The sequence below is a fragment of the Choloepus didactylus genome, chromosome 13 (assembly GCF_015220235.1).
Source record: "Choloepus didactylus isolate mChoDid1 chromosome 13, mChoDid1.pri, whole genome shotgun sequence".
NCBI lineage: Eukaryota > Metazoa > Chordata > Mammalia > Pilosa > Megalonychidae > Choloepus > Choloepus didactylus.
Window position 1 is genome coordinate 82138096 of NC_051319.1, and position 26681 is coordinate 82164776.

The 26681-nt window shown below is 39.1% G+C and overlaps 1 protein-coding gene across 2 annotated transcripts in view; it reads right to left on the bottom strand.

Moving 5' to 3' along the window:
- CDC23 (cell division cycle 23) overlaps nucleotides 1–26681 on the bottom strand; it is a 54328-nt gene that overhangs the window by 15769 nt on the left and 11878 nt on the right. The window contains exons 3-9 of one of the 2 annotated variants that reach the window (XM_037801745.1): nucleotides 23170–23307; nucleotides 8473–8515; nucleotides 7850–7955; nucleotides 7610–7742; nucleotides 6015–6192; nucleotides 5836–5933; nucleotides 5613–5694 (exon numbers count right to left, since the gene is read on the bottom strand). In XM_037801745.1, coding sequence (XP_037657673.1) covers nucleotides 5613–5694; nucleotides 5836–5933; nucleotides 6015–6192; nucleotides 7610–7742; nucleotides 7850–7955; nucleotides 8473–8515; nucleotides 23170–23307 — 778 coding nt within the window. The remainder of the gene's footprint in view (nucleotides 1–5612; nucleotides 5695–5835; nucleotides 5934–6014; nucleotides 6193–7609; nucleotides 7743–7849; nucleotides 7956–8472; nucleotides 8516–23169; nucleotides 23308–26681) is intronic. The other variant, XM_037801746.1, reaches the window with a different exon arrangement.

The window sequence follows — 26681 nt, forward strand, 5'->3', positions numbered from 1 at the left end:
CTCCATCCCTATCACCATGACCACTTTGTTCATGAAACCATTGGGCAATGACAGGAGTTGCTGGGGAAAGAGGCTGACTGGCATCCACCGAACGGGTCATTTTATCGACTTGGTTATTAAAACCTTCTTCTGCTGAAGTCACCCTCTGGTGAGCATTCACATGGGACACAAATATCTTCATGTTATTTGCCCACTCAGAAAGGTCTATCCACATACCCCTTCCCCAGACTTCTTTGTCACCAATCTTCCAATCATGTTCCTTCCAAGTCCCTGACCATCCAGCCAAACCATTAGCAACAGCCCAGGAATCAGTACACAAACGCACCTCTAGCCAGTTCTCCTTCCAAGCAAAGTGAACAACCAGGTGCACTGCTCGAAGTTCTGCCCACTGGGAGGATTTCCCCTCACCACTGTCCTTCAGGGACATCCCAGAAAGGGGCTGCAGTGCTGCAGCTGTCCACTTTCGGGTGGTGCCTGCATATCGTGCAGAACCATCTGTAAACCAGGCCCGAGTCTTCTCTTCCTCAGTCAACTGACTGTAAGGAACTCCCCAAGATGCCACAGCTATGGGCTGGGAAAGAGAAGGTAAGGTGGAAGGAGTGGGGGCCATGGGCATTTGGGCCACTTCCTCATGTAACTTACTTGTACCTTCAGGACCTGCTCGAGCTCTATCTCGTATATACCATTTCCATTTTATGATGGAGTGCTGCCGTGCACGCCCAACTTTATGGCTTGGTGGGTCAGACAACACCCAGCTCATGATAGGTAACTCCAGTCTCATGGTAACTTGGTGGCCCATGGTTAAGTGTTCTGTCTCTACTAAGGCCCAGTAGCAGGCCAACAGCTGTTGCTCAAATGGAGAGTAGTTATCTGCAGAGGATGGTAAAGCTTTACTCCAAAATCCTTAGGGCCTGCGTTGTGATTCTCCTATAGGAGCCTGCCAAAGGCTCCAAACAGCATCTCTATTTGCCACTGACACTTCCAGCACCATTGGGTCAGCTGGATCATATGGTCCAAGCGGCAGAGCAGCTTGCACAGCAGCCTGGACCTGTCGCAGAGCCTCATCTTGCTCCGGCCCCCACTCAAAACTAGAAGCTTTTCTAGTCACTCGGTAAATGGGCCGGAGTAGCACACCTAAATGAGGAATATGTTGTCTCCAAAACCCAAAGAGGCCAACTAAGCGTTGTGCCTCTTTTTTGGTTGTAGGAGGGGCCAGATGCAGCAGCTTATCCTTCACCTTAGAAGGAATATCTCAACAGGCCCCACACCACTGGACACTAGAAATTTTACTGAGGTGGAAGGCCCCTGTATTTTTGTTGGATTTATCTCCCATCCTCTGCCACGCAAATACCTCACCAACAAGTCTAGAGTAGTTGCTACTTCTTGCTCACTAGGTCCAATCAACATGATACCATCAATATAATGGACCAGTGTGATGTCTTGTGGGAGGGAGAAACGATCAAGATCCCTGCGGACAATATTATGACATAGGGCTGGAGAGTTGATATAACCCTGAGGTAGCACCGTGAATGTAAACTGCTGGCCTTGCCAGCTGAATGCAAACTGTTTCTGGTGGTCCTTGCTGACAGCAATTGATAAAAAAGCATTTGCCAGATCAAAAGCTGCATACCAGGTACCAGGGGATGTGTTGATTTGCTCAAGCAATGATACCACATCTGGAACAGCAGCTGCAATTGGAGTCACCACCTGGTTAAGCTTACGATAATACACAGTCATCCTCCAAGACCCATCTGTTTTCTGCACAGGCCAAATAGGAGAGTTGAATAGGGATGTGGTGGGAATCACCACCCCTGCATCCTTCAAGTCCTTAAGAGTGGCATTAATCTCTGCAATCCCTCCAGGAATCTGGTATTGCTTCTGGTTCACTATTTTGCTAGACAGGAGCAGTTCTAGCGGCTTCCACTTGGCCTTTCCCACCATAATAGCCCTCACTCCAGGAGTCAGGGAATCAATGTGAGGATTCTGCCAGTTGCTGAGTATGTCTATTCCAATTATGCATTCCGGCACTGGGGAAATAACCACAGAATGGGTCCAGGGACCCACTGGACCCACTGTGAGACGGACCTGAGCTAAAACTCCATCAATCACCTGACCTCCATAAGCCCCAACTCTGACTGGTGGACCAGAGTGACGTTTTGGGTCTCCGAGAATAAACGTCACTTCTGACCCAGTGTCTAATAATCCACAAAATATCTGATCATTTCCTTTTCCCCAATGCACAGTCACCCTGGTAAAAGGCCGTAGGTCCCCCTGGGGAAGGCTGGGAGGAAGATTAATAGTATAAATTTTTGGCAGTGTAACAGGGTCCTTCCCTAAGGGTACCCGGCCTTCCCTTCATTCAAGGGGCTCTGGATCTGTAAACTGCCTCAAGTCTGGGAATTGATTAAGGGGCCGTGACTCTCTGTTTTTGTAATTCAAGGGAGACTTTTGTTCACGTGACCTAGAATTCTTCTGCTTATATAGTTCAAACAAGAATTTAGTCGATTGCCCATCTATTGTACTACTTGGGATTCCATGATCCACTAGCCAACGCCATAAGTCTCTGCGAATCATATTATTTTGATTGCTGCTTTGAGCCTGTTTTCCATTATGGTAGCCATGCCCACCTTGTCTGTGGCGATTAACTGCAGCCACTTGGCTTCTGCTGACTCGGGACCCGATTATCCCCATTGTGTTTAAGGATTCCAGCTCAGTGACAGCAGTTCCTACAGTAATATCTGACCTACAGAGAAGGGCGACTACAGAGCTCTTCAGGGATGATGGAGCTAGTTTCACAAATTTATTCCTTACAGTCCTGGTAAAAGGTGTGTCCTCTGGACATTCCAGGGCTGTGTGAGCAGGTCTTCCATGATAAATCCACTCTAACATTCCAATCTCTCTAAGCCTTTGAATCCCCTCCTCCACATTGTACCAGGGCAGTTCTGGCATTTCAACCTCTGGTAATGCCGGCCACCTTTTGATCCATGTTTCAGACAGCCACCCAAACAAACTGTTAACACCCTTTCTAACCCCTCAAGCTACAACACTGAATGCAGAATCTCTGCTTAGTGGACCCATATCAGTAAATTCAGCCTGATCCAACCTTATATTCCTTCCACCATTATCCCACACTCTCAATATCCATTCCCACACATATTCCCCTGGTTTCTGTCTGTATAAGTTGGAAAACTCATACAGTTCTTTTGGAGTATAGCGTACTTCCTCATGGGTCACACTTTGTACCTCACCCTTTGGGGCTTGTTGGGACTTGAGCCTAGTTATAGGTCTTGAAGCAAAAACTGGTGGTGGGGGTGGGTCATGAAAAGAGTTAGAATTATCTCTCAAGCCATTCACCTCAGGACATTCTGTTGCATTTTCATCTCTTAAAACAGGATTAATCTCTCCAGACAAAAGAGTGAGGGCTGCTTCCTCAGGGGAGGTGATTACAGGATTAGCAGGCACTGAAGGGTTAATCTCCTTAGGTGGGGGTTGGGTGGCAGGCTCCTTAGGGCAGACTGGAGGTAGAGAAGCTGTTTCCCCAGGACAGTCCTCTACAGGTAAATCTAACAATGACCCAGCAGAATCCAGGGTTCCAATGTCCTCACTGTCATTATTATCAATCCATATGTTCCCATCCCAAGTTTCCGGATCCCATTCTTTTCCAATCAATGCCTTTACTTTAACAGCAGACACCCTGAGAGGTTGAGATTTTAGTTTACGTTGTAAATGTACTACTTCAACAATGAGAGTCTGCATCTGATTTTCAGAAACTTCCAGTCTGCGGGCACAGGAAATAAGATTTTCTTTCAGGGCACACATGGAACCCTTTACATCTGTCATATGGCGTTCAAGTTTTGAATTTGAAGCCTTTAGCTCATCCCTTTCTCTTACAACTGTATCCAAAGTATCTAAGAGCAGCCAGCCAACATCATTATATCTCTTAATACTGCAAAACTCCATGAAAGTGTCGAAAACACTGTTACCCAGAGCCTTGCTTCGTACTAGAGTACAATTAGGAGAATCAAATGGTGCTATTTTGCATATTTCCTTTGCCAACTCCTGCCATGGACTGTCGGTGCCCTCTTGATTACTGGAAATAGAGTCATTAGTGCCTCTGAATCTAATCAGAGTAGAAAACAAATTGTAAAAGCCCATTTTAAGATTCCGTTTCTCAAGAATCACTCTCGGTACCAAGTTGTATTAGTTAGGGTTCTCTTGGGAAACAGAATCAATGAGAGATGTCTCTGATTATCAAATTGTAAAAGTGACTCACGCAACTGTGGGTATGCACGAGTCCAAATTCTGCAGAGCCGTCAACAAACTGTCAACTCCAAGGAAGATGTCCGATGAACTCCTCGGGAAACGAACCGACAACTTCGACGAACTCCTCAGGAAACGAACCGGCAACTTCGACGAACTCCTCAGGAAACAAACCGGCAACTTCGACAAGCTCCCCAGGAAATGCTTCACTGGGCAGCCGAAGAAGAAGTGAAGGTTCTCTAACCGTCTGGCTTATAAGCCTTCAACTGATCACCCGGACCAAATCCAGCCAATTGCATTCTCTCATTGTGGAAGACACGCCCCTTGATGAGTCATCAGTCAGCTGCAGTCAATTGACTGATGATCCAACAAACCAGCCCGTTGGTTTATTAACCAGCCTCAAGCATCCTCACAGCAATCGTCAGGCCAGTGCCCGCTTGACCAGACAGCTGGGTCACCTAGCCAAGTTGACATATGAACCCAACCATCACAGTTGGGAAACCCTGATATATGGAAATAAGCCCTCACATCTCTTTTCTTAGGATTGGAAATTCTTAACAAACATTTTATTGTATTAAATTTTAAAACATATGTACTTTTGACAGTTGTTCACTGCTAGGAACTTACTACATAAAAATAATTACATAAGCATGCAAAAATAAAATGTACACGTAACAAAGATGTTTCCTGCAGCAATGTTTGTACTAACAAACACTAGCCACAACTTACATAATAGGAAACAATTAAATTTAAATGATGGTATACCTATAATTAAATGCTAGACAGTCATCAAAAATAATACAAATCTAACATAGCAAATCTTGTGGTAGATGATGACTATGATTAACTGTACAAATATTAAAAAGTTCTTTCGTGAACTAGAACAAATGTACAACACTATTACAAGGAGTTAATAATAGAGTGATCAACTAGGTGATGATACTGAGAGCCATTGACTGTATACTTCAGATGGACTGTATGGGGTATGAATATAGCTCAATAAAACTGCACTAAAAAAGAAATACAAATCTAAATATACCAACATGGACAAATGGACTAAAAATTTTTTTAATTTAAAAAAAAAGGAAGTTACAAAGCAATATATATAATAATTTAATTTTTAAAAGCAAACTACACACACGGACATATACTTTTAGTACTCACACAATATTCTGGAGTCATGTTTACCAAACAATTCTGGCAGTGGGATTACAGTGAACTTTCATGTTCAATGGTATATGGTATATAATATTGTTACCCTTGACACTTTTATATTGTTATTATTGTTATTTTTATATTATATGTTACTTACAATAAAGATAAATTTTCAAAGAAAATATTGTAACTCTTACCAATTACGCAACATGTTTCTACACGGTATTTATCAATCTCGCAGAGGTTGTGAGCCAGATAACTCAATTCAGATTTCATGCTCTGGAAGAAAAGAGAAAGATGATCTAAGCATGAGAGGAATCCCCAAAATTATTTTTCTTGTAGCTAATTTAATGGGTAACAATCCAACCCAGGATATTAAAGCACAAAAAGGCTTAAGTCCAAGCAAGAGAAGCAGCTCACCCTGACATAAAGAAGGTTGGAAAATGTGTCCATATTTTCAATCCTGTAAGGGTCTTGTTTCCTTAGCTCATTAAAAATAGAGAGCGCTTTGTCAATATCTGCAAAAAGGAGATAGCTGAGAAAACAACACAGTGTGCCTTTCAGGGTTCGATGGTACTTCATTGTCCTTATTCACTCACCTCTGATATTGTGATAGGCAACTGCAATTTGGGAAACAATATATGAGCTCTTAGAGAAGCCCACATCAATGAGATTCTGGTACTTTTGCAGGGCCTCTTCTATCAACTGCAACTCTGTATATATATGAGCCAGAAAAAATTCTTTCATCCAGGTGTCTGGCAAAGATAGGAACTTCAGCTGGCAGCAGAAGAGAGAGGAACACACTTAAGTGCTAATATTGAGCAATATGATTTACAAGCACAATAGAGAAGAATGACCAACCTAGAGGGGCCTTCTAAGAAAAGATGTGGTTTGAGGTGAGTCTTAGAGGATGGGTGGGATTTGAATAGAAAAAAAGGAGGAGAAGAGAAAGAAGACAACATTCTGGGCAAGGGCAACAACATAAGCAGAGGCAAAATAGGCATGAAGACTGTGGGTGGGTAGCCTGATTTAAGGGGAGGCCATGTGCTCGGAAGTAGTGAAAAATAAAACTGAACAGGTAGGGTGGGTTCTATGGTACAAGAGGAAATGGGATGTGGTAGGAAACCCCTGCAAATTTTTGGAGAGAGAATATGCCATAGGTGTTTTAAGAATAAGTTTGGAAACAGTATGCAGGATGGCTTGGAAATGAGAGCATGAAAACGGGACAGCTTGAGAGAAAGCTCTTACAAGCAATCTAAATTTGAGATGATAACCAAAATGGCAAAGGAAACCAAGAGAAAGGGATGCATACAAGAAAGGAACCAGGGCAATGTCTGCTAACTGACCAGATAAAAGGGGCTAAGAGAAAGAAAAGAGACAAATATGACTCTCAGGGAGTCTTGAGAAATAGTGATGCTATTGAAAGAGTCAATCAAGTTGGGAGGAAGAAAAGAGAATTTGGTAGGCAAGGTGAGAAATTTGGTTTTATATATTTTGAGTTCAGGGTTACAACACAGCTTTCAATGAAAGTCTAGTAGGCAGAGATAGGTAAATAAAAATAAATCAAGATAAGATTTCAGGCACAGATTTAGTAGTTATTAGCATTTGTCATTATCAGGGGAATCAGCCAAACTTTTGGCTTTTCAGTTTCAACAAAAGAAAGTCTATTGTCACCTCCAATAATAATGAAGAACAGTAAAATAAACTCTACAATGTCCTCTAATAATGACTAATAAAATGATTGCTGTCTATAAAGCAATTTCATATATATTATTCCACTAACAAACAAATTTCCAAATCTTTGTAGAATCCCATGAAAGCTGAGAAGAGACCTGAAAAATGTTTTAAAGACAATTTTTGATAGAGAAACCTCTCCTATAGCATCTGTGGAATTAAGAGAGAATCTGTAATAGCATTTAGTCTATAAAACAAGTTACAATAAGCATGAATGTAGAAACATGAATGTGAAAAAATATTCTGAATACTATGATGCAAATCCATCAGCAACTTCTGAACAAAAGTTAGACATTAGACTTTCAAATGAAGACATAAATTCCACAACAGTGAAATGGAAAGGATAAGCAGTAAAAAGCTAGCTATAGCCAAAGGTTTAGCAACACCTCCCACCTCACATTATTACAGAATTACATAAGATTGGACCACAGGGTTTTTCACATAGCTCATCTCAACTTACCATCTCTTTGTCTGTAATCAGGTTACAGAGTTCTAGCCAAGCTCCCCAGTGCAAAGGCAAAACATGAGTAGCCTCCACAAACACATCAATGGCCTCTTTCACCAAGTCCAGTTTTCGAAGGACCACACCATACCTAGGAAAGAAGGAAAAAATTCACAGGAGAAATCAATACTTTATAACATCTCCTTTCTACTCAGGAGAATATATTATAGAAAGTTCCAAACGACTGTTAACACTTACAGATAAAGCCCAAATCCATCCAGTTCCCGGGCCTGGTGTTTTTTGCTGAGCTCCACTCTCAGTTCTCTAAGAGCCTCATTTTTTACTTGTCCTTTCTCCAGGGGGCCTATGAAAGTAACAAAGTCTTTGATCGAAGGGAATAATGCCAATCTTCCTTTTAACATACACTTAGATCTTCCCTTTAGCATCAAAATTACACCTGGAACCTCAAGCAAATACTCACAAAAAGCAAATGATATAGACAATCCATTTACTTTATTCCAGAAATCACAAACTAATAACTGGTTGCAGAATCCTATTTTGTTAGGATCATACAATTTGAAAAACTTTTAAATTAATTTTTAATATTCTCAGAAGCCTCCACTAAATAATATGAATTTCTAACTTCAAATTGCAGGGAACAGGGGAGGATAGAAGGAAGACAGACCCAACAATACTAGGCCCACATTCCCTCACGGTACCTATCAGCCAGGTGAGTGACAGCTAGCAAATAGAGAGCATTGTGCTCTCCAGTGTACAAGTCTTTCTCGGTCCCCATCACACATTTATGTTACCTGCCTAACTCCTGCCAGCGTTTGAATTTGCAACTCCTGCTTTATTCCAAAAGAGACAGAACTTCATACCTAGGCTATCAACTGTTTCATCATCCTTCTTCTTTTCTCCAGACTGTAAGAGAAAAACAACAAATATGTTCGTTCTGAAATCTATCCTAAAACTAGAAGCCTGCATCCTACCAAAAGGGCCCAAGGCCGACAAAAATAGCATCTGCTACTAGTCATTAATTTTAAATAACCAATCAGGGACTCCTACTGGCCAAATCCGGGACAATCCAAACATTAAAACAATTAAACAGTAATGAATTATAGAACAATTTAAAAAAACAGGAATCCATGAGTCTATCCTGATAGTGAATAAATAGATAAATAAATGGGGGGAGTGGGAGGCTCTTGCTTAGAGTAGAATGCCACAGGTTGACTAGTAGACATGGAGGGAGTGCTGCAATTGGAAAAGTCATCATACTGCAACATCATAGTAGAGTGCTTCAGGCAAGAATTATATTAGAATGTACATTAAATCTAGAGGGAAATTTGTATGAGGAACAGGATATTTCCAAGGTCTTAAAGTGTATCTCCACAGCTGTTTACTAGTTGCAAGGGAAATTAATAGTAACTATACAATGGAGAAAATAGGCATCTTGACTGGGAAATCAAAAGTAGCATCAGTAATGAGGGGCTGATAGACATTGTGTACTTCCAGATACAATGTCCTAAGAAGAATACACCACTTACATATTATTTTGGCCTGGTATGAATAACCTGAATAAAATCGGGAGGAAACATCCAAAATGAAGAACATTCTATTTTAAAAAGAAGAGGGGAGAGGGAACTGCAAGTTGTGAAAAATATAAATATCATGAAAGACAAAGAAAGGCTATAGAAATGTTCCATTTTAGAGGAGATGAAAAACAGGACAACTAAGTGCAATTACTGATCTTGGAATATACAGCGGGAGGTGTTTAGAAGACACTGATGGATCAATTGAAAAAACTGGTATTCAACGGTAGATTTGATAAAAGAATGGTAACAATGCTAAATTTGCTGAAGTTGGTAATTATACTACAGTTATTTAAGAAGATATCCTTATTCTAAAGAAATACACATTGAAGCATTTAAGGTAAAGTGTCATGATATCTACAATTTACTCTCAAATGGTTCAGAGGAAAAAAAATTGTGCATGTACACATGTGTGTAAGTGTGTGTAGAGGGAGAGAAACAAAATGAATGGGATAAGGAGACAGGAACAGATGCCTGGCAATCTTGACAACATGGGCATGCGGCTGCTTGCAGGCAGAGAGAGAGCTAGTGAGAGCTAGGATGGCCAGGCTGTTGATCTACATTGCTTGATTCTGATAAAATCAGTAAATGTTCCAGGATTAAACAAAGTGGGGGATGAAGTGAAAGTCTGAAAAATGAACATGAGAGAACCTAAGATGGCGGCTAGGTGAGACAGGGCAAAAAAACACCTCTGTGAAAAATACTAGATAAAAACCAGAAAGTGACCCAGAACACCAGTTCCAGCGATGCACCAGCTGGACAAGGTCTGCTAAAACCACAGGGACCATGCACTTGGTGAAACTGGGAGTCCGCATTCTGAAACAAGTAAGCCGGCTGAAAGTTCCACGGCCGCGCTGTGGTGTGGGGAAACTGGGGGTTGGCATTTGGTGATGGACTAGTACTTTAAAAAAAAAAAAAAAAAGCAACCCAGGAGTGGCTGCAGTTATGACAGTGAGAACCGCTCAGTGAAGCATGGCAGGAGCAGGCTGTGCCAACCTCTCAGTGTCTGGCATGGAGGACAGCCTGCTGCTGATTCCCTCAGGGCCAGGGGGGCAGAGGGGAGAGTCAAAAGGAGAAAGAAACCGTGCTGCTTGCAGCTGGCTCCCCGGCGGGCTGGAGATACTCCTGCCCGGGGCCAGACCCACAACCCAGAGCCGCGCCAGGAAACTAGCGTGACAAGGAGTATATACCACGGCACCGGGCACACACCACAATATCAGCCGTGGACAGTGGCCTTGGGTGCATACACGGCTAGTTGTCTTGAAGCTGGAAAGGCGGAGCTGTGTGAAAAGGGGTGGGGGGTTGAGACGCCCCATTCAGCCATCTTTGCATCAGGCTGGGAGCACCCCTGCACAGCCCGGCGGCCCGGGGCTTCCCTTGAGGGACGGCGCGCACCTGTGACACAGCACAACCTTCCCTCAGCAGAGGTCCTGGAAGATCACAGCTGAGAAGGGGAGCCCACTCGGAAAACCGAGGGATGCTACATCAATGCCAGGCACTTGTGGGTCAGCAGCAGAGAAAATCTGGGGCAAAACTGAAATGAAGGCTTAGACTCTTGCAACAACCTTGAATCTCTGGGAACACCTGGGAGGTTTGATTATTAAAGCAGCCCTGCCTCCCTAACCACCCAGACACATGCCCCACATTCAGGGCAGACAGCACCAACAACACACCCAAAGTTGGTGCACCAACTGGACCCCACAAGAATCATTTCCCCACACACCACAAAGACAAAGCTGAGAAGAACTGACTTGAGGGAATAGGTGACTCACAGACGCCATCTGTTGGTTAGTTAGAGAAAGTGTACGCCACCAAGTTGTAGATCTGAAAAATTAGACTGGTATTTTTTGTAACTTGAAAGAATCCTATCAAGCAAAGCAAATGCCAAGAGGCCAAAAACAACAGAAAATCTTAAAGCATATGATAAAACCAGATGATATGAAGAACCCAAGCCCAAACACCCAAATCAAAATATCAGAAAAGACACAGTACTTGGCGCGATTAATCAAAGAACTACAATCAAAGAACGAGAGCATGGCACAGGATATAAAGGACATGAAGAAGACCCTAGAAGAGCATAAAGAAGAAATTGCAAGAGTAAATAAAAAAATAGAAGATCTTACGGAAATAAAAGAAACTGTTGGCCAAATTAAAAAGACTCTGGATACTCACAATACAAGATTAGAGGAAGTTGAACAATGACTCAGTGTCCTAGAGGACCACAGAACAGAAAATGAAAGAACAAAAGAAAGAATGGAGAAAAAAATCGAAATGGATCTCAGGGATATGATAGATAAAATAAAACGTCCAAATTTAAGACTCATTGGTGTCCCAGAAGGGGAAGAGAAGGGTAAAGGTCTAGAAAGAGTATTCAAAGAGATTGTTGGGGAAAATTTCCCAAACCTTCTACACAATATAAATATACAAAGCATAAATGACCAGCAAATTCCAAATAGAATAAATCCAAATAAACCCACCCCCAGACATATTCTGATCAGACTGTCAAATACTGAAGAGAAGGAGCAAGTTCTGAAAGCAGCAAGAGAAAAGCAATTCACCACATACAAAGGAAACAACATAAGACTAAGTAGTGACTACTCAGTGGCCACCATGGAGGCGAGAAGGCAGTGGCATGACATATTTAAAATTCTCAGAGAGAAAAATTTCCAACCAAGAATACTTTATCCAGCAAAACTCTCCTTCAAATTTGAGGGAGAGCTTAAATTTTTCACAAACAAATGCTGAAAGATTTTGCCAATAAAAGATCTGCCCTACTTCAGATACCAAAGGGAGCCCCACCGACAGAGAAACAAAGAAAGGATAGAGAGATATAGAGAATTTTAACAGACATATATAGAACCTTAGATCCCAAATCACCAGGACACACATTTTTCTCTAGTGATCACGGATCTTTCTCCAGAATAGACCATATGCTGGGACATAAAACAAGCTTCAATAAATTAAAAAAAAAAAAAATTTGAATATATTCAAAGCACATTCTCTGACCACAATGGAACACAAATAGAAGTCAATAATTTTTGATTTATAACTCCATTACTTACTTCCTACATGATATAAAATACACAAACTCTAATGACAAATCAGTGGTTTTGCACTCAATGTAAAATGTGTAATTTTTGACAAGAACTATACAAAAGTGGGGGAATAGAGGAGTATAGGAACATAGTTTACGTGTCCTATTGAAATCAAGTTGGTATCAAAGAAAAACAAGATTGTTATGGATTTAAGAGGTTAAATTTAAGCCCCACAGTAAACTCAGAAATTATCAGAGAATATGACCATCGAGATGAAAGGCAGAGTATGGGTTACAAGAGGTGGGGAATGGGCAATTGGAAGTTAAGAAATCAGTGTAGGGTTGCTGTTTGAGGTGGGGGGAGATTTCCAGTAATGGATGGTGGGAATGTGATAGCATTACAGCGTTCTGGGTGTGATTGGTCCCACTAGTGGAGTGCTGAGGAGGGGGTGGAATGGGATGGTTTGGGAATTGTGTATGTTTCCACAATTGGAAAAAAAAAAAAAGACAGTCTAAATAGATGACAATTGAATGCCAAGGATGGTCCTGGATGTGACCTGAGGGTGGAGGACAGGAAGCTCAAAGGGACACAGTTGGGACATAAGAAAAAAAAAAAAAAAAGGAAATGTGGAGTGTAAGCTTTGTGTCAGTGTTGAATTTCTTGAACTTCTTAGGTGCACTTAATGGGACTGCATAAAAGAATGTTCTTGTTCATGGGAATTGTATATGTGAATTATAGTGTTTGTTCAAGGATGTGTGCAGCTTGCTCTCATATGTTCAGAAGACAGGGCAATAGATGATGGATGATAGATAACGAGGGAGGGAGGGAAAGAGAAATGGCGGTATGACAGCATGTTAAAGTTGGTGGATTGGGGTATTGGGGTAAAGGGGTCAGAGTATGCTGGAGTTCTGTGTATGGGGTTTGCATTGTTTTTGCAACTGTTCCTATAACTTTGACTTTATTTCAAAATAAAATTTAAAAAAAAAAGATAATACACTCAAGCAATACAAAAAAAAAAAGAATAGGTTGTATACATCATGCTCCTTGAACACATAATACTTCCATGAACATTTACTAAGAACAAAGATATTCACTTATGTAACTACCTTGCATACAGTTACCAAGCTCAGGAGCTTTCGTGTTGGCGTGAAGCTTACAGTCTATATTCCAATTTTTTCATATGTCCTTTGTACCTTTTCTCCTCCATCTTTAGATCCCATCCAGGATCACGTATTGCATTTAACTGTCATGATTCTTTAGTAGCTCCTTCTTTCTTATTTTTTTTTCAGTTGTGGAAACATATGTCGGACATAAAGTTTCCCATCTCAGCCACTCCCAAGCATGCGATTCAGTGGGATTGATCGCATTCACAATGTTGTTCTACTCTCATCACTATCCATTGCCAGGACTTTCCCACCACCTTAGGAAGAAACCCTATATGATTATACATTGACTCCCCGTCCCATCCCCTCCTCCGCCCCTGGTAACCTGTACTCTACTTTCTGTTTCTATGTATTTGCATAATCTAGCTAATTCATGTAAGTGGAATCATACAATATTGCAGAGTCGTTTTGACAATCAGAATAAAAAGTATTTAAAGCTCTAAAAAAAAAATGAACATGATTAATTTTGAACCAATTAAAGTGCTAAGCCAAGGATAAATGGTCAGATTAAAGAAAATATTAAAGTGTTTGTAAATATACAAAATAATAAAAATAGTTGATTAGACTGACAAACACAGGTGAAAGAATTTTCCCTTTAAAATAGCTTATTTCCCCGTAAACAAAGTAATATTTCCTATTCTAAATATACAAAGAAGTATAAAGCAGGAAATTCATAAGAGTATGGAGACCATAATAAAAAATGACCATAGTCATTCTCCTCAACAATCATTCAACATAAAAGTTCTGAGATCTTTGCCAACAACCTCTGTTCTAAACACATATATGAAGGAATATTTTTAAAAATTGAAAAAAAAATGAATGGGCTAAAACATTAACAATAGGTGAATCTGGATAAAGAATACATGGGTATTATTTGTACTATTCTTATTTTTGCAACTTTTCTGTAAGTCTGAAATTACTTTCAAATATAAAGCTAAAAAGTAATTATCGGGGTGACAGTGTGATTGGGAAAGCCATATGGACCACACTCCCCTTTGGCCAGTGTATGGATGGATAAGTAGAAAAAGGGGGGCAAAGAAAAAAAAAAAAAAAAAGGCAACCAGTGTTCTTTTTTACTTCAATTGTTCTTTTTCACTTTAATTTTTATTCTTATTATTTTTGTGTGCGTGGTAATGAAAATTTTCAAAAAATTAATTCTGGTGATGAATGCACAACTAAATAATGGTACTGTGAACAACTGAATGTATGCTTTGTATGACTGCATGGTATGTGACTATATCTCAATAAAAATGAATTTTAAAAAAAGTAATTATCAAGCTTTTTTTGTTTAACTTTTTATACACTTACCCCAAGGATCTTTTTTCTCTTAAACTTCAACAAACGGGGAACTTCTGGGGCAGATGACAGAGTAGGACGCTACAGGACTCAGTCCTTCCACCAAACCAGCTATTAAACAGGCAGGAACTGTCTAAAACAACTGTTCTGGGGCTCCAAAGGCCAGAAGAACACTGTACAGCATCCAGGAAAGAGCGAGAGGAAGAGGCTGATAAAATATGGTAAAGAACAGTGAGTTGCTCTCTCCATGTGTGATTATAGGCATCCATTTCCCACGCTTGCAGTGGGCCACCTTGGGATTCACTCCCGGACTAGATCACTACGGAGAGAAGGGATATAAAAATTCTCTTCCCAAGAACAGTGGTGAGCACAGTGGATCACTGATCACAGCTTGTGATTAGCAAATTCAGATTCCTGGATCCTGACCCTCAGCTAGTGTTTCAACCCATCCTGAACAAAGGTAGTGGAACCCACTGTTTCCATTCTGTCCCTAATAGGGGCAGAGCCGGTGGAGATTCTAAGACTCAGCACTTCCACATGATTCTGGGTGGTGGTTAGCTGAAGGGCTGCATTTGCTGGGCAGGCCAGGAAAGCACAGATTTGGGGAGCCATCAAAGAGGCTTTTGGTGCCCTCCCTGTTGCCCTCCGCAGGGCTCTTTGGAGCTGGTCTGCGCCCCCTTCGTAGGTCCCTGACCTTCCTTTGGCTGGGAAATACTGACTTGGGAAAGTCCTCTCCTGGGTGATCCTCCTCCCAGAATTTGTCCTCCAGGCAAAAGTGAAGAAGCTAAGCGGCTACGAGAAGAACGCCTTGCCCAGTATCAGTCAAAGAAAGCCAAAAAACCTGCACTTGTTACCAAATCTTCCATCTTACTAGATGTGAAACCTTGGGATGATGACACAGATATGGCAAAATTAGAGAAGTGCATCAGAAGCATTCAAGCAGATGGCTTGGTATGGGGCTCTTCTAAACTACTTCTGGTGGGATATGGACTAAAAAAACTGCAGATACAGGGTGTAGTTGAAGATGATAAAGTTGGAATGGATATGCTGGAGGAGCGGATAACTGCTTTTGAGGATTAAGTGCAGTCCATGGATGTTGCTACTTTCAACAAGATCTAAAATCCATCATGGATCATTGCACTTACATAAAAGTTTGAAAAAAAAAAAAAAAACTTATGCAATGCAGTGAAGGCAGTGCTGACAGGGAAATTTATAACCACAAACGTCTACGTTAATAAGGAAGAAGGAGCTACAATCAAAGACAACTACACACCTAGAGGAACTAGAAAAAGAACAACAAACTAACTGCAAAGCAAGCAGAAGGAAAGAAATAACAAAGACTAGAGCAGAAATAAATGAAATTGAAAAAATAATTAGAGAATAAACAAAACCAAAAGTTGGTTCTTTGAGAAGATAAATAAAATTGGCAAACTCTTAGCAAGTCTGACAAAAAAAAGAGATGCAAACAAACAAAATCATAAATGAGAGGGGAAACATTACTACTGACCCCACAGAAACAAAAAAAGATCATAAAAGGATACTATGAATTGCATGCCAGCAAAACAGACAACTTAGATGAAATGAGCAATTTCCCAGAAACACAACAAACAACCTACATTGACTCTAGAAGAAACAGAAGACCTCAACAAACCAATCTCTAGTAAGGAAATTGAATTGGTCATCAAAAACCAAAAAAGAAAAGTCTAGGACCAGATGGCTTCACAATTGAATTCTACCAATTGTTCCAAGAATAATTACTACCAATCCTGCTCAAACTCTTCCAAAAATTGAAAACGAGGGAACACCACCTAACTCACTCTATGAGGCCAATATCACCCTAATACCAAAGCCAAACAAAGACACTACAATAAAAGAAAATTACAAACCAATCTCTCTAATGAATAGAAATGCAAAAATCCTGAAGGAAATACTTGCAAATCAAATCCAACAGCACATTGAAAGAATTACATACCGTGATCAAGTGGGTTTTATTCCAGGTATGCAAGGGTGGTTCAACCCAAGAAAATCAATGTAATACATCACATCAACAAATCAAAAGGGGGAAAGTACATGATCATATCAATTGACACAGAAAAAGCATTTGACAAAATCCAGTATTGTTTCTTGATAAAAACACTTCAAAAAATAGGAACAGAGGGAATCTTCCTCAACATGATAAAGGGCATATAGCTTACATCATATTCAATGGTGAAAGATTGAAAGCCTTCCCACTGAGATCAGAAACAAGACAAGGATGTCCACTGTCACCACCACTACTCAAGATTGTCCTGGAAGTTCTAGTCAGAGCAGATAGGCAAGAAAAAGAAACAAAAGGCATCCAAATTGGAAAGAAAGAAGTAAAACTTTCACTATTTACAGAAAACATGATCCTATATATAGAAAGTCCCAAAAAATCTACAACAAAGCCACCAGAGTTAATAAATGAGTTCAGCAAAGTAACAGGACAGAAGATCAACATGTAAAAATCAGTAGTGTTTCCATACACTAGTAACAAACAATCTGAGGAGGAAATCAAGAAAAAATTCCATTCACAATAGCATCTAAAAAAATCAAATATCTAGGAATAAATTTGATCAAGGATGTAAAGGATGTGTAATCAGAAAACTACAAAGCATTACTAAAAGGAATCAAAGAAGACCTAAATAAATGGAAGAACATTCCATGTTCATGGATTGGAAGACTTAGTATCATTAAGATGTCAGTTCTACCCAACTTGATTTGCAGAATCAACACAATTCCAATAAAAATTCCAAGATCCTACTTTGAAAAAATGGACAAATCAATTTTCAAATTTATTTGGAAGGGTAAGGGGCCCCGAATAGGCAAAAACATCTTGAAAAAGAAAAATGAAGTCGGAGGATTCACACTTCCTACTTTAAAGCATACTGCAAAGCTACAGTGGTCAAAACAGTATGGTACTGGCATAAAGATAGACATAGTGACCAACAGAACCAAACTGAGAGTTCAGAAATCAACCTGCACATACAGTCAATTTATCTTCGACAAGGGTGTCAAGTCCACTCAACTGGAACAGAACAGTCTCTTCAACAAATTGTGCTGGGAGAACTGAATATCCATATCCAAAAGAATGAAAGAGGACCTCTATATCACACCTTATACAAAAATTAACTCAAAATGGATTAAAACCCTAAATATCAGCAAAGACCATTAAAACTCCTGGAAGAAAATGTAGGAAGCATCTTCAAGATCTTGTAGTAGGTGGTGGATTCTCAGACCTTACACCCAAAATACAAGCAACAAAAGAAAAATATATATAAATTGGATCTCCCAAAATTAAAAATGTTTGTGCATCAAAGGAATTTGTCACAAAAGTAAACAGACAACTTACTCAATATTTGGAGAAAATATTTGGACACCATATATCTGGTAAGGGTTTAATTTCCAGAGTACATAACGAAATCCTACAACTCAAGAATAAAAAGACAACCCAATTTTAAAATGGGCAAAAGACTTGAATAGACATTTCTCCACAGAGGATATACAAATGGCTAAAAGGCACATAAAAAGATGCTCAACGACACTAGCGATCAGGGAAGTGCAAATCAAAACCACCATGTAATTTCATTTCACATGGACTAGAATGGCCATTATGAAAAAATCACAAAACTACAAGTGTTGGAGAGGATGTGGAGAAAAAGAAACACTCATTCATTGCTGGTGGGAATGTACTCGTGCAACCGCTGTGGAAGACAGTACGGCAGTTTCTAAAGAAGCTATGTATAGAATTACCATATGATCTAGCTTTCCCACTACTAGATATACACCAAGAAGAATTGAAAGCAGGGACTCAAATAGATATTTGCACAACCATGTTCACTGAACCATTATCAAAAATTGCAAAAAGATGGAAGCAACCACATGTCCATCAACTGATGAATGGATATTCAAAATATGGTATATACATACAATGGAATATTATCAGCCATAACAAAGAATGAAGTCCTGATGCATACCACAATATGAATGAACCTTGAGGACATTATGTTGAGTGAAATAAGCCAGACATAAAAGGACAAATATTGCATGATCACATTATTATAATGTAACTATAGTAAGCAAATTCAAGAGTTAGAATCTAGAATACAGATTACCAGAAGATAGACTGGGGTTAGAATATGGGGAGTTGATGCTTAACTTGCACAGAATTTCTATTTAGGCTGATGGTAAAGGTGGGGAAATGGATGGTAGTGATGGCAGCAAATTGTTGAGTGTAATAACAGTATTGAATTATAGAGGTGAATGTCGTTAAAAGGGGAAACTTTAGAATGTAGTTATTACTAGAATAAAAATTAAAATATAAAACATAAGACTACAACAAGTGAACCCTATTGTAGAAAAAGGACTATAGTTAATAGTACAAGAATGTTCTTTCATGAATTACTACAAATTTATGATACTGATGCAAGGCTTTACATCTAATGTAAATTATGGATGATAGATAATAGTACCATTTTAATAATCTTTCATCAATTGTAACAAAGGTACCTACTTTTTTAAAAAAAGTGCAATTATAAAAAATTGCTATCATCAATTGTAACAAATGTTCCATACCAATGCAAGATGTTGGTGGTAGAGTGGTGTATAGGAATCCTTCATTTCATGCATGATTGTTTTGTGAACCCACAACTTCTCTAATTAATTAAAAACTTCATGATGATGATTGTACAACTAAGTGAAGATATATAAGAACTGACCGTTTATCTTGGGATAGAATACATATTAAGTAAAGTCAGGAACCCACTACTTATCAAAACAAGCCCTCGACTTGAGATTTGCTCTTGTGAAATTTAGTGTTGTAAATAGGAGGCTGAGCCCTCCTACAATTATGCCTAAGAGGCACCTCCAGAGAACCTCTTTTGTTGCTCAGATTCGGCCTTTCTCTCTCCAAGCCCAACTCAGCCAAAAAATTCATTAACCCCCCTACCCCCACCCCACCACAAGGGACATGACTCCCAGGGAAATAAATCTCTCTTGCAATGTGGGACATGATTCCCAGGAATGAGCCTGATAAGTGACTGAAAATGCCTACTTGACAAAAAGAGGGGGAAAAAAAAGGTAACAAGCTGAGGTCACAGAGGCTGAGAGATCCCAAATAGAGTCAAGAGGCTATCCTGGAGGTTTCTCTTATGCAAGCTCCAGCTAGATATCCCAAATGGCCACAGTATGCCATGCCCTTACCAAAAGTAGTCCCCAAATACCTCGGTCCCTACCTAAGATTCTATAAAAGACACATTCACTAAATTTTCTCTCTCAGCAACTTAAATCCACCAGAGTGTTCCTATACCAGACAAGTTCTAAAACCCAGAGGCAACAGCCTCTTTAAGATCAACTATCAGATTCAGTCCCTTCCCCATTCTGTCGACACCCCCTTTCAATATGAACAAGTTAGGGTATTCACTGCCTAGATACCCCTGAAGATGGAGAAAGAGATTAAGTGAGAGGAAGTGGTAGCCACAAACAAGATAAGATTTAACAAAAGTCTATGAATAATGAAACTTTATATAATTATATACATATGTTTGGATGCTTGAGTGTTGGAAAGGCTGGAAGGAGGTAAATGACATGGTGGAATTGTAGCCTATAGCATCCTTTGGGATTTGCTCTATAGCTGCTTGTTGAATTGTGCTCTGAAAGTCTTCACCTTTCTGTATATATCATATATTGCATAATAAGGAAAGACTGAAGTGTGAACTGTAACCCATAACAATTTTTTAAATTACCTAGATGACTGCTTATTGAGCTGCACATTGAGAAATGACACCTTCCTGTGCATGTTATATTTTACAATAATGGAAATGGCTGAAGTTGTGGAACTGTGACTCATGACATTGTGTGAAGTTTGCTCTGTAACTACTTGTGAAATTGTACTTTGAAAGTTATCACTGTTATGTATATATGTTAAAGTTCACAATAAAAAAAAAAAGGCACTAAAAAAAAAAAGCTTCAACAAATGCTACTTCTTTTTCTTCCATAATTTGTCCAAATGAGTGCCTCTGCACAGGTAAAGACTATAGGTAAAAGAGTAATTTTTAAAATCCCACAAATTCAAAATACTTTGCTTAAAGGTCACGGCTTATGTTAGCTAAATGACAACCCGTACTGAGTTAAAAGTTTACATACAGTCAGCCATTAGGAATAATTAATTACCCCATAGAAAAGAGTAATCAGAAAGGCTCTGAATAATCCTGTTTCAATCTCAGAAATCTGACATACACAAGGGAGGTGTCCAAAGCTAAATATAAAAGTTAACAGAATATTTTCCAAGGACTTAGGCAAATTGACAGAAATTTATATAAGATACTTTAGCCTTAAAACCATTAGGTAGAGCAAGAACAACATAGGCATCTGTGCCAAGGGGTAGCAGTAGAGGGAGCTGTGGTGGCCCAGAGCAGGATGTCAGAGTCCAAGTAGTATGAAGAGGAAGTCTACATTGGAAGAGGAGGACAACCTGGTACAGGGTGTTAAGAATCCAAGCAGCATGTTGAGGGCATCCTACAGAGAGGTGGCCGAGAAAGTAGCATAAAAAGGGAATCCACATGGGAGTGGGGTGGGGAGATAGTCGATTTGGAGATTGGTTTTATACAGGGGGATTGATCAAATAAATAAGTATATAAAGCATAATGGGAGTCATGTTTCTCACTGTTGGGGAAATGGAAAAGGAAAAAAATACTAGAATAAAGCCTGTGGTGTTGCGTTGGAAACGGAGATATCAGTGCATCCATCAGTATATAGAGATGGAGAAGTAAATACAGATGTACATGTATATGCATATAAGCATAACACATGTGTACACAAATATTCTCTAGCTCTGTGCAATGAGACAGCCTGGGAGCAGTAACATCCCAAATAGCAATGACCATACCTAGCACCTACCCAAAGTCTCAAAAAGAAACAAAAGACCAAACCTTTACTGTTGATGAACTCAACAAATGCTGATGAGACTGTATTGTGTATACAAAGATAAATTAAGCACAGTTCATAACCTCAAGAAGCTACTGTATATACTTGACAAAAACAGACCTATGCTAATACCTGGAAATGAGTATATGAAATGTTAAAAAATTTAAAAAGCAGTTTGTACAGACAAATAACTAAAAAAGAGTAAGAAAATACATTCATAATGTTCCAAAGTAAAATAATAAATTACACTAAAATTATCAAAGAATAATAAATTATTTTACATGCACTATCCCTTATATTCATTCATAATTTTTAATAGATTTAAAACAAAACCAAATATACTATAAATAAATCAATTGAGTTTACAAATTTAACAATCAACTCAATATTAGACCCAGGATTTTAAACTTAATTCTTAAACAATATTATCAACTCAGGCCTGAAGAACTTTATTTAACCTGAAAAAAAATGATCAGGTTGTTACTAACTATCTTAATAGCCATTATTGAGAATTTTCACATAACCTAAATATAAAGCATTTTTTAATTACTTTAAAAAAGAATAGAAGAATATATTCTTTTATGAATTTAAATTATATAGAAGACTACAGAATGGTAAAAGCCCCTTGATCCTTCCTCACACCAATCTCTACCCTCCTCCACAGGTAACCACTGACAAGTTTGGCATATTAGCTTCTACGCCTTTCATAATTTGTTTACATATGTATATGTAAATATACATATATACACATATAATTTTGCATTGTTTTTATATAAGTTCATATTAATCTTTTATCAACAGATTTTGGTGTTTTCATCTCAGTATATATACATCTATGCCATTTTTTCTTATTTTTATAATTTAATTTTTTGAATAGACAATACAATATGATTCAAAACTCAAAAAGTATAAAATGTATAGTATACACTGAAAGTCTCCCATCCTTGCCCCCATTTATCTAGTTCCCATCTTCACCACCCACAGTGAACTACTTACCTAGCATCTGGTGGATCCTTCCAAAGTCTCTTCATGCATATGCAATACGCTTGTTCATTTCACATGAGCAAAGAATTTTCTATCATAATTTAACATTTCTTGACTAATGGATATTGAGTTTGCTGACATTTTTTGGCTATTACAAAAACACTTCAAAAGATACTCCGATACCTACACCCTTGTGCACATACGCAAGTATTTTCATTGGAAAGATCCTTAAAGTAGAATTGTTTGGTCATAACAATTCAAATCAACATAATGTGCCAAAACTGACTTCCAAAAAGACTGTAAGAACTTTTACTCCTAAAACAGAAGGTCCACTACCCCATGTCTTTCTCAACAATGGACAGTATCAATCTTTTTAATATTTTCTTCCATACTGTCAATTTTAAAACTTTATTTATGATATATGTATTTTTTATTGTTAAGTATTCATAAAATACATTCACTAAGTGGCCCACTACTGAGCTATTTAAAAGATTAAACTTTTTCCACTTGGTTCTAAATATGGATACTTCACTGAAGGCAGGGTAACATCTTAAAATAGACCTCACCAGGTATCTGGAATACATGTACAGAAAATAGGCTTTCTTGCTGTTGCAGCCATGAAGGAAATGTGCTGCCCGGTCATACTCTTTAACATCAAAGTAGGCCTTGGCCAGGGTGTAAGCATCCATATCCTGGGCATCCTCCTGAAAAGAGATAAGTATATGTAAGTGATTGGGAATGGGACAACAAAACTTCATATTCAAGAACCATGTTCATTAATTTCAAGATGTAAGAAAAAACAATTATTTTTTTCCTCCCCTAAACTTAACCTACCTCTCTATAATTTTTTCTATCAAGGCCATAAAATAAAATCAACTATTGCTTCTTTTATTCATCTCACTAATTCTTTATTTTTTTCACTTCAAGGCAGGTAAAAACTTATAAAAAGAAAAAAAGTATATATGTTTACTAGCATTTTTACCAAGATAAAGGCTGTTCATTCATTTATTTTTAACAAGTATTTATTGACCACCAAGTGCCAGATACTTTTTTAAGTGTTTATAAATTTAGCAGTGAGCAAAGCAAACCCCCTATCCACAAGCTCACTTTTCAGTGGATAAGGAAATAATAAACAAGTAAACCAATAAAATACATAATGTTGAAACCTGCTAGAAGATAGCAAATTAGGAGAGACAGCACAAAATTCTCCTCAATGAAAAACACTATAGAAAAAGGACAGAAAGCACTCCAGAACAGAGGTTCCAGGGTGCCACAGACCAGGCAGGGACCTCTACACCACACAGAGAGTACATAGCTGGTGAAGCCGAGAGACTGCGTTTAAGAGGGGTGCCACCAGGGAACAGGCAGTTTGGAGCCAGCTGACAAGTGTGGAGGGGAGCAGCCTTCCACACCCTGTGCACCCTTCTCAGCAGTTGGCTGGGGTTATAACCCTCCACAGCCCCGTGGCCAAGAGCATCCATGCTGGGGACAGGCAGTTGGAGCAGGCAGACAAGCATAGAAGGGGGCAGCTTTCTACGCCCCGTGCAGACATCTCAGCAGTTAGCTGGGGAGATAACCATTCACAGCCCCACGGCTGAGAGCAGCCAAGCTGGGGACTGGCCACAGAGCATAGAGCAAGCAGCTTTCTAAGCCCCATCTCAGCAGCTGGCTGGGAGCTGGCTCCTGTGAGGGAACTCAGGATTCAGTGGACTTGTGCAGCTTCCACTCTTCCTCCATGGAAGCATGTGGTGTGCACAGTCAAGATGCAAAGGAACTGCACAGAACTGTCAACCCCAGGGACTTGCAGGCACATGGCAGACAGGGACTGTGGGACATATGAGCTGGAAGGTGAGACAAACAGCTCTGCAGCCACAGAGTACTCCACCCACAGCCCCAGGAACTGTCAAGACAACTGTGTCCTGGAGTGGAATCCCTGGCAAACTGCACAGGGCATGCCCCACCCACATGAGACAAACATGGAAAACTGGTGCACTGACTGGATTCCACCTGAATTGGACCCCATTCAGTGCACAGAAGAAGTTGGTGAACAGGCTTGAGGGTAAGAGGTGGCTCAAGAGCATCATCTGCTGGTAGGACAGGGAAAGTGTACCAAGCTGTAGCTCTGCCAAATATAGATAAATGCTCAAATAATCTTGCATATACTAAAATAACCCTATCAAGATAAGGAAATGTCAAAAGGCCAAAAACAACAGAAAATTACAAAGCATACGAAGAACCAGAAGATATGGACAACCCAAACGTCCAAATTAAAAAGCCAGAGGAGACACAGAACTTGGAGAAATTAATCAAAGAAGTACACACAAATCTCCAAAACAAAGTCAGTGTGATGGCTAAGGAATAAAGGACATCAACAAGACCCTAGAAGAGCATAAAGAAGAATTTAAAAGAGTAAATGAAAAAAATAGCAGATCTTATGGAAATAAAAGGTACTGTTGATCAAATTAAAAATATTCTTGAGACACACAACAGCAGATTTGAAGAGGCAGAGGAAAGAATTAGTGAACTAGAGAACAGATGATAGAAAGCAAAAGCACAAAAGAACAAATGGTGAAAAAATAAAAAAAAATTTGAAACAGATCTCAAGGAAATAATGGACAACATGAAACGCACAAATATAAGAGTATTGGTGTTTCAGAAGGTGAAGAGAAGAGTAAAGGACTAGGAAGAGTATCCTAGTCAAAGACATTGTTGGGGACAACATCCCAAACATTCTAAATGACATAAATATGTATATCAAAGATGCCTAACAAACTCCAAATAGAATAAATCCAAATAAACCCACTCCAAGATATATTCCGATCAGATTGTCAAATGATGAAGAGGAGAAAGTTCTGAAAGCAACAAGAGAGAAGTGATTCACTACATACAAGGGAAACAACATAAGACTAAGTACTGACTACTCAGAGGGCACCATGGAGGCGAGAAGGCAGTGGTATGACGTTATTTTAAAATTTTAAAGAGAAAAATTGCCAGCAAAGAATTCTTTACCTAGCAAAGCTCTCCTTCAAAATTGAGGGAGAGCTTTAAATTTTCATGGACAAACACATGCTAAGAGAATTTGTCAACAAGAGACCTGCCCTGCAAGAAATACTAAAGGGGCTCTACCAGCTGAGGAAAAAAAGACAACAGAGAGAGGCCTAGAAAAGGACACAAAACTAAAGAGTAATAGTAAGGATAACTTAAAAGAAATAAAGAGAGAAAGGAGAAAAAATAGATCTGACAACTAAAAACCAAAGTATAAGAACCAAAGTTCAAGAACTGCCTTCACAGTAATAACACTGAATATGAATGGATTAAACTCCCCAGTTAAAAGATACAGTTTGGCAAATGGATTAAAAATATGAATCATCAACATGCTGTTTACAAGAGACTTATCTTAGACCCAGAGACACAGAGATTGAAGGTGAAATGAAGAAAAAAATTATTCCATGCAACCTACAGCAAAAGCAGGGGTAGCAATACTAATTTCAGGTAACATAGACTTTAAATGCAAGGATGTCATAAAAGACAAAGAAGGACACTATATACTAATAAAAGGGACAATTCATCAAGAAAAAATAACAATCATAAATGTTTATGTACCCAATGAAGGTACTCCAAAGTACATAAGACAAACATTTGCAAAGAAAGCAATAGATGTTTCCACAATAATCATGGGAGACTTCAATACACCACTCTCTCCTATACATAGAACAACCAGACATAGGACCAATAAGGAAACTGAGAACCTAAATGATGTGGTAAACTAATTAGACTTAACAGACATATATAGAGTATTACATCCCAAATTACCAGGATATACATTCTTCTCTAGTACTCATGGAACATTCTCCAAGACAGATCATAAGCTGGGGCATAAAACAAGTCTCAATAAATTTAAAAAGATTGAAATTATTCAAAGCACATTCTCTGACCACAATGGAATGCAACTAGAAGTCAATAACCATCAAAGATCCAGAACATTCACAAATACGTGGAGGTTAAACAACACACTCCTAAACAATCAGTGGATCAAAGAATAAATTGCAAGAGAAATTGCTAAATATCTAGAGATGAA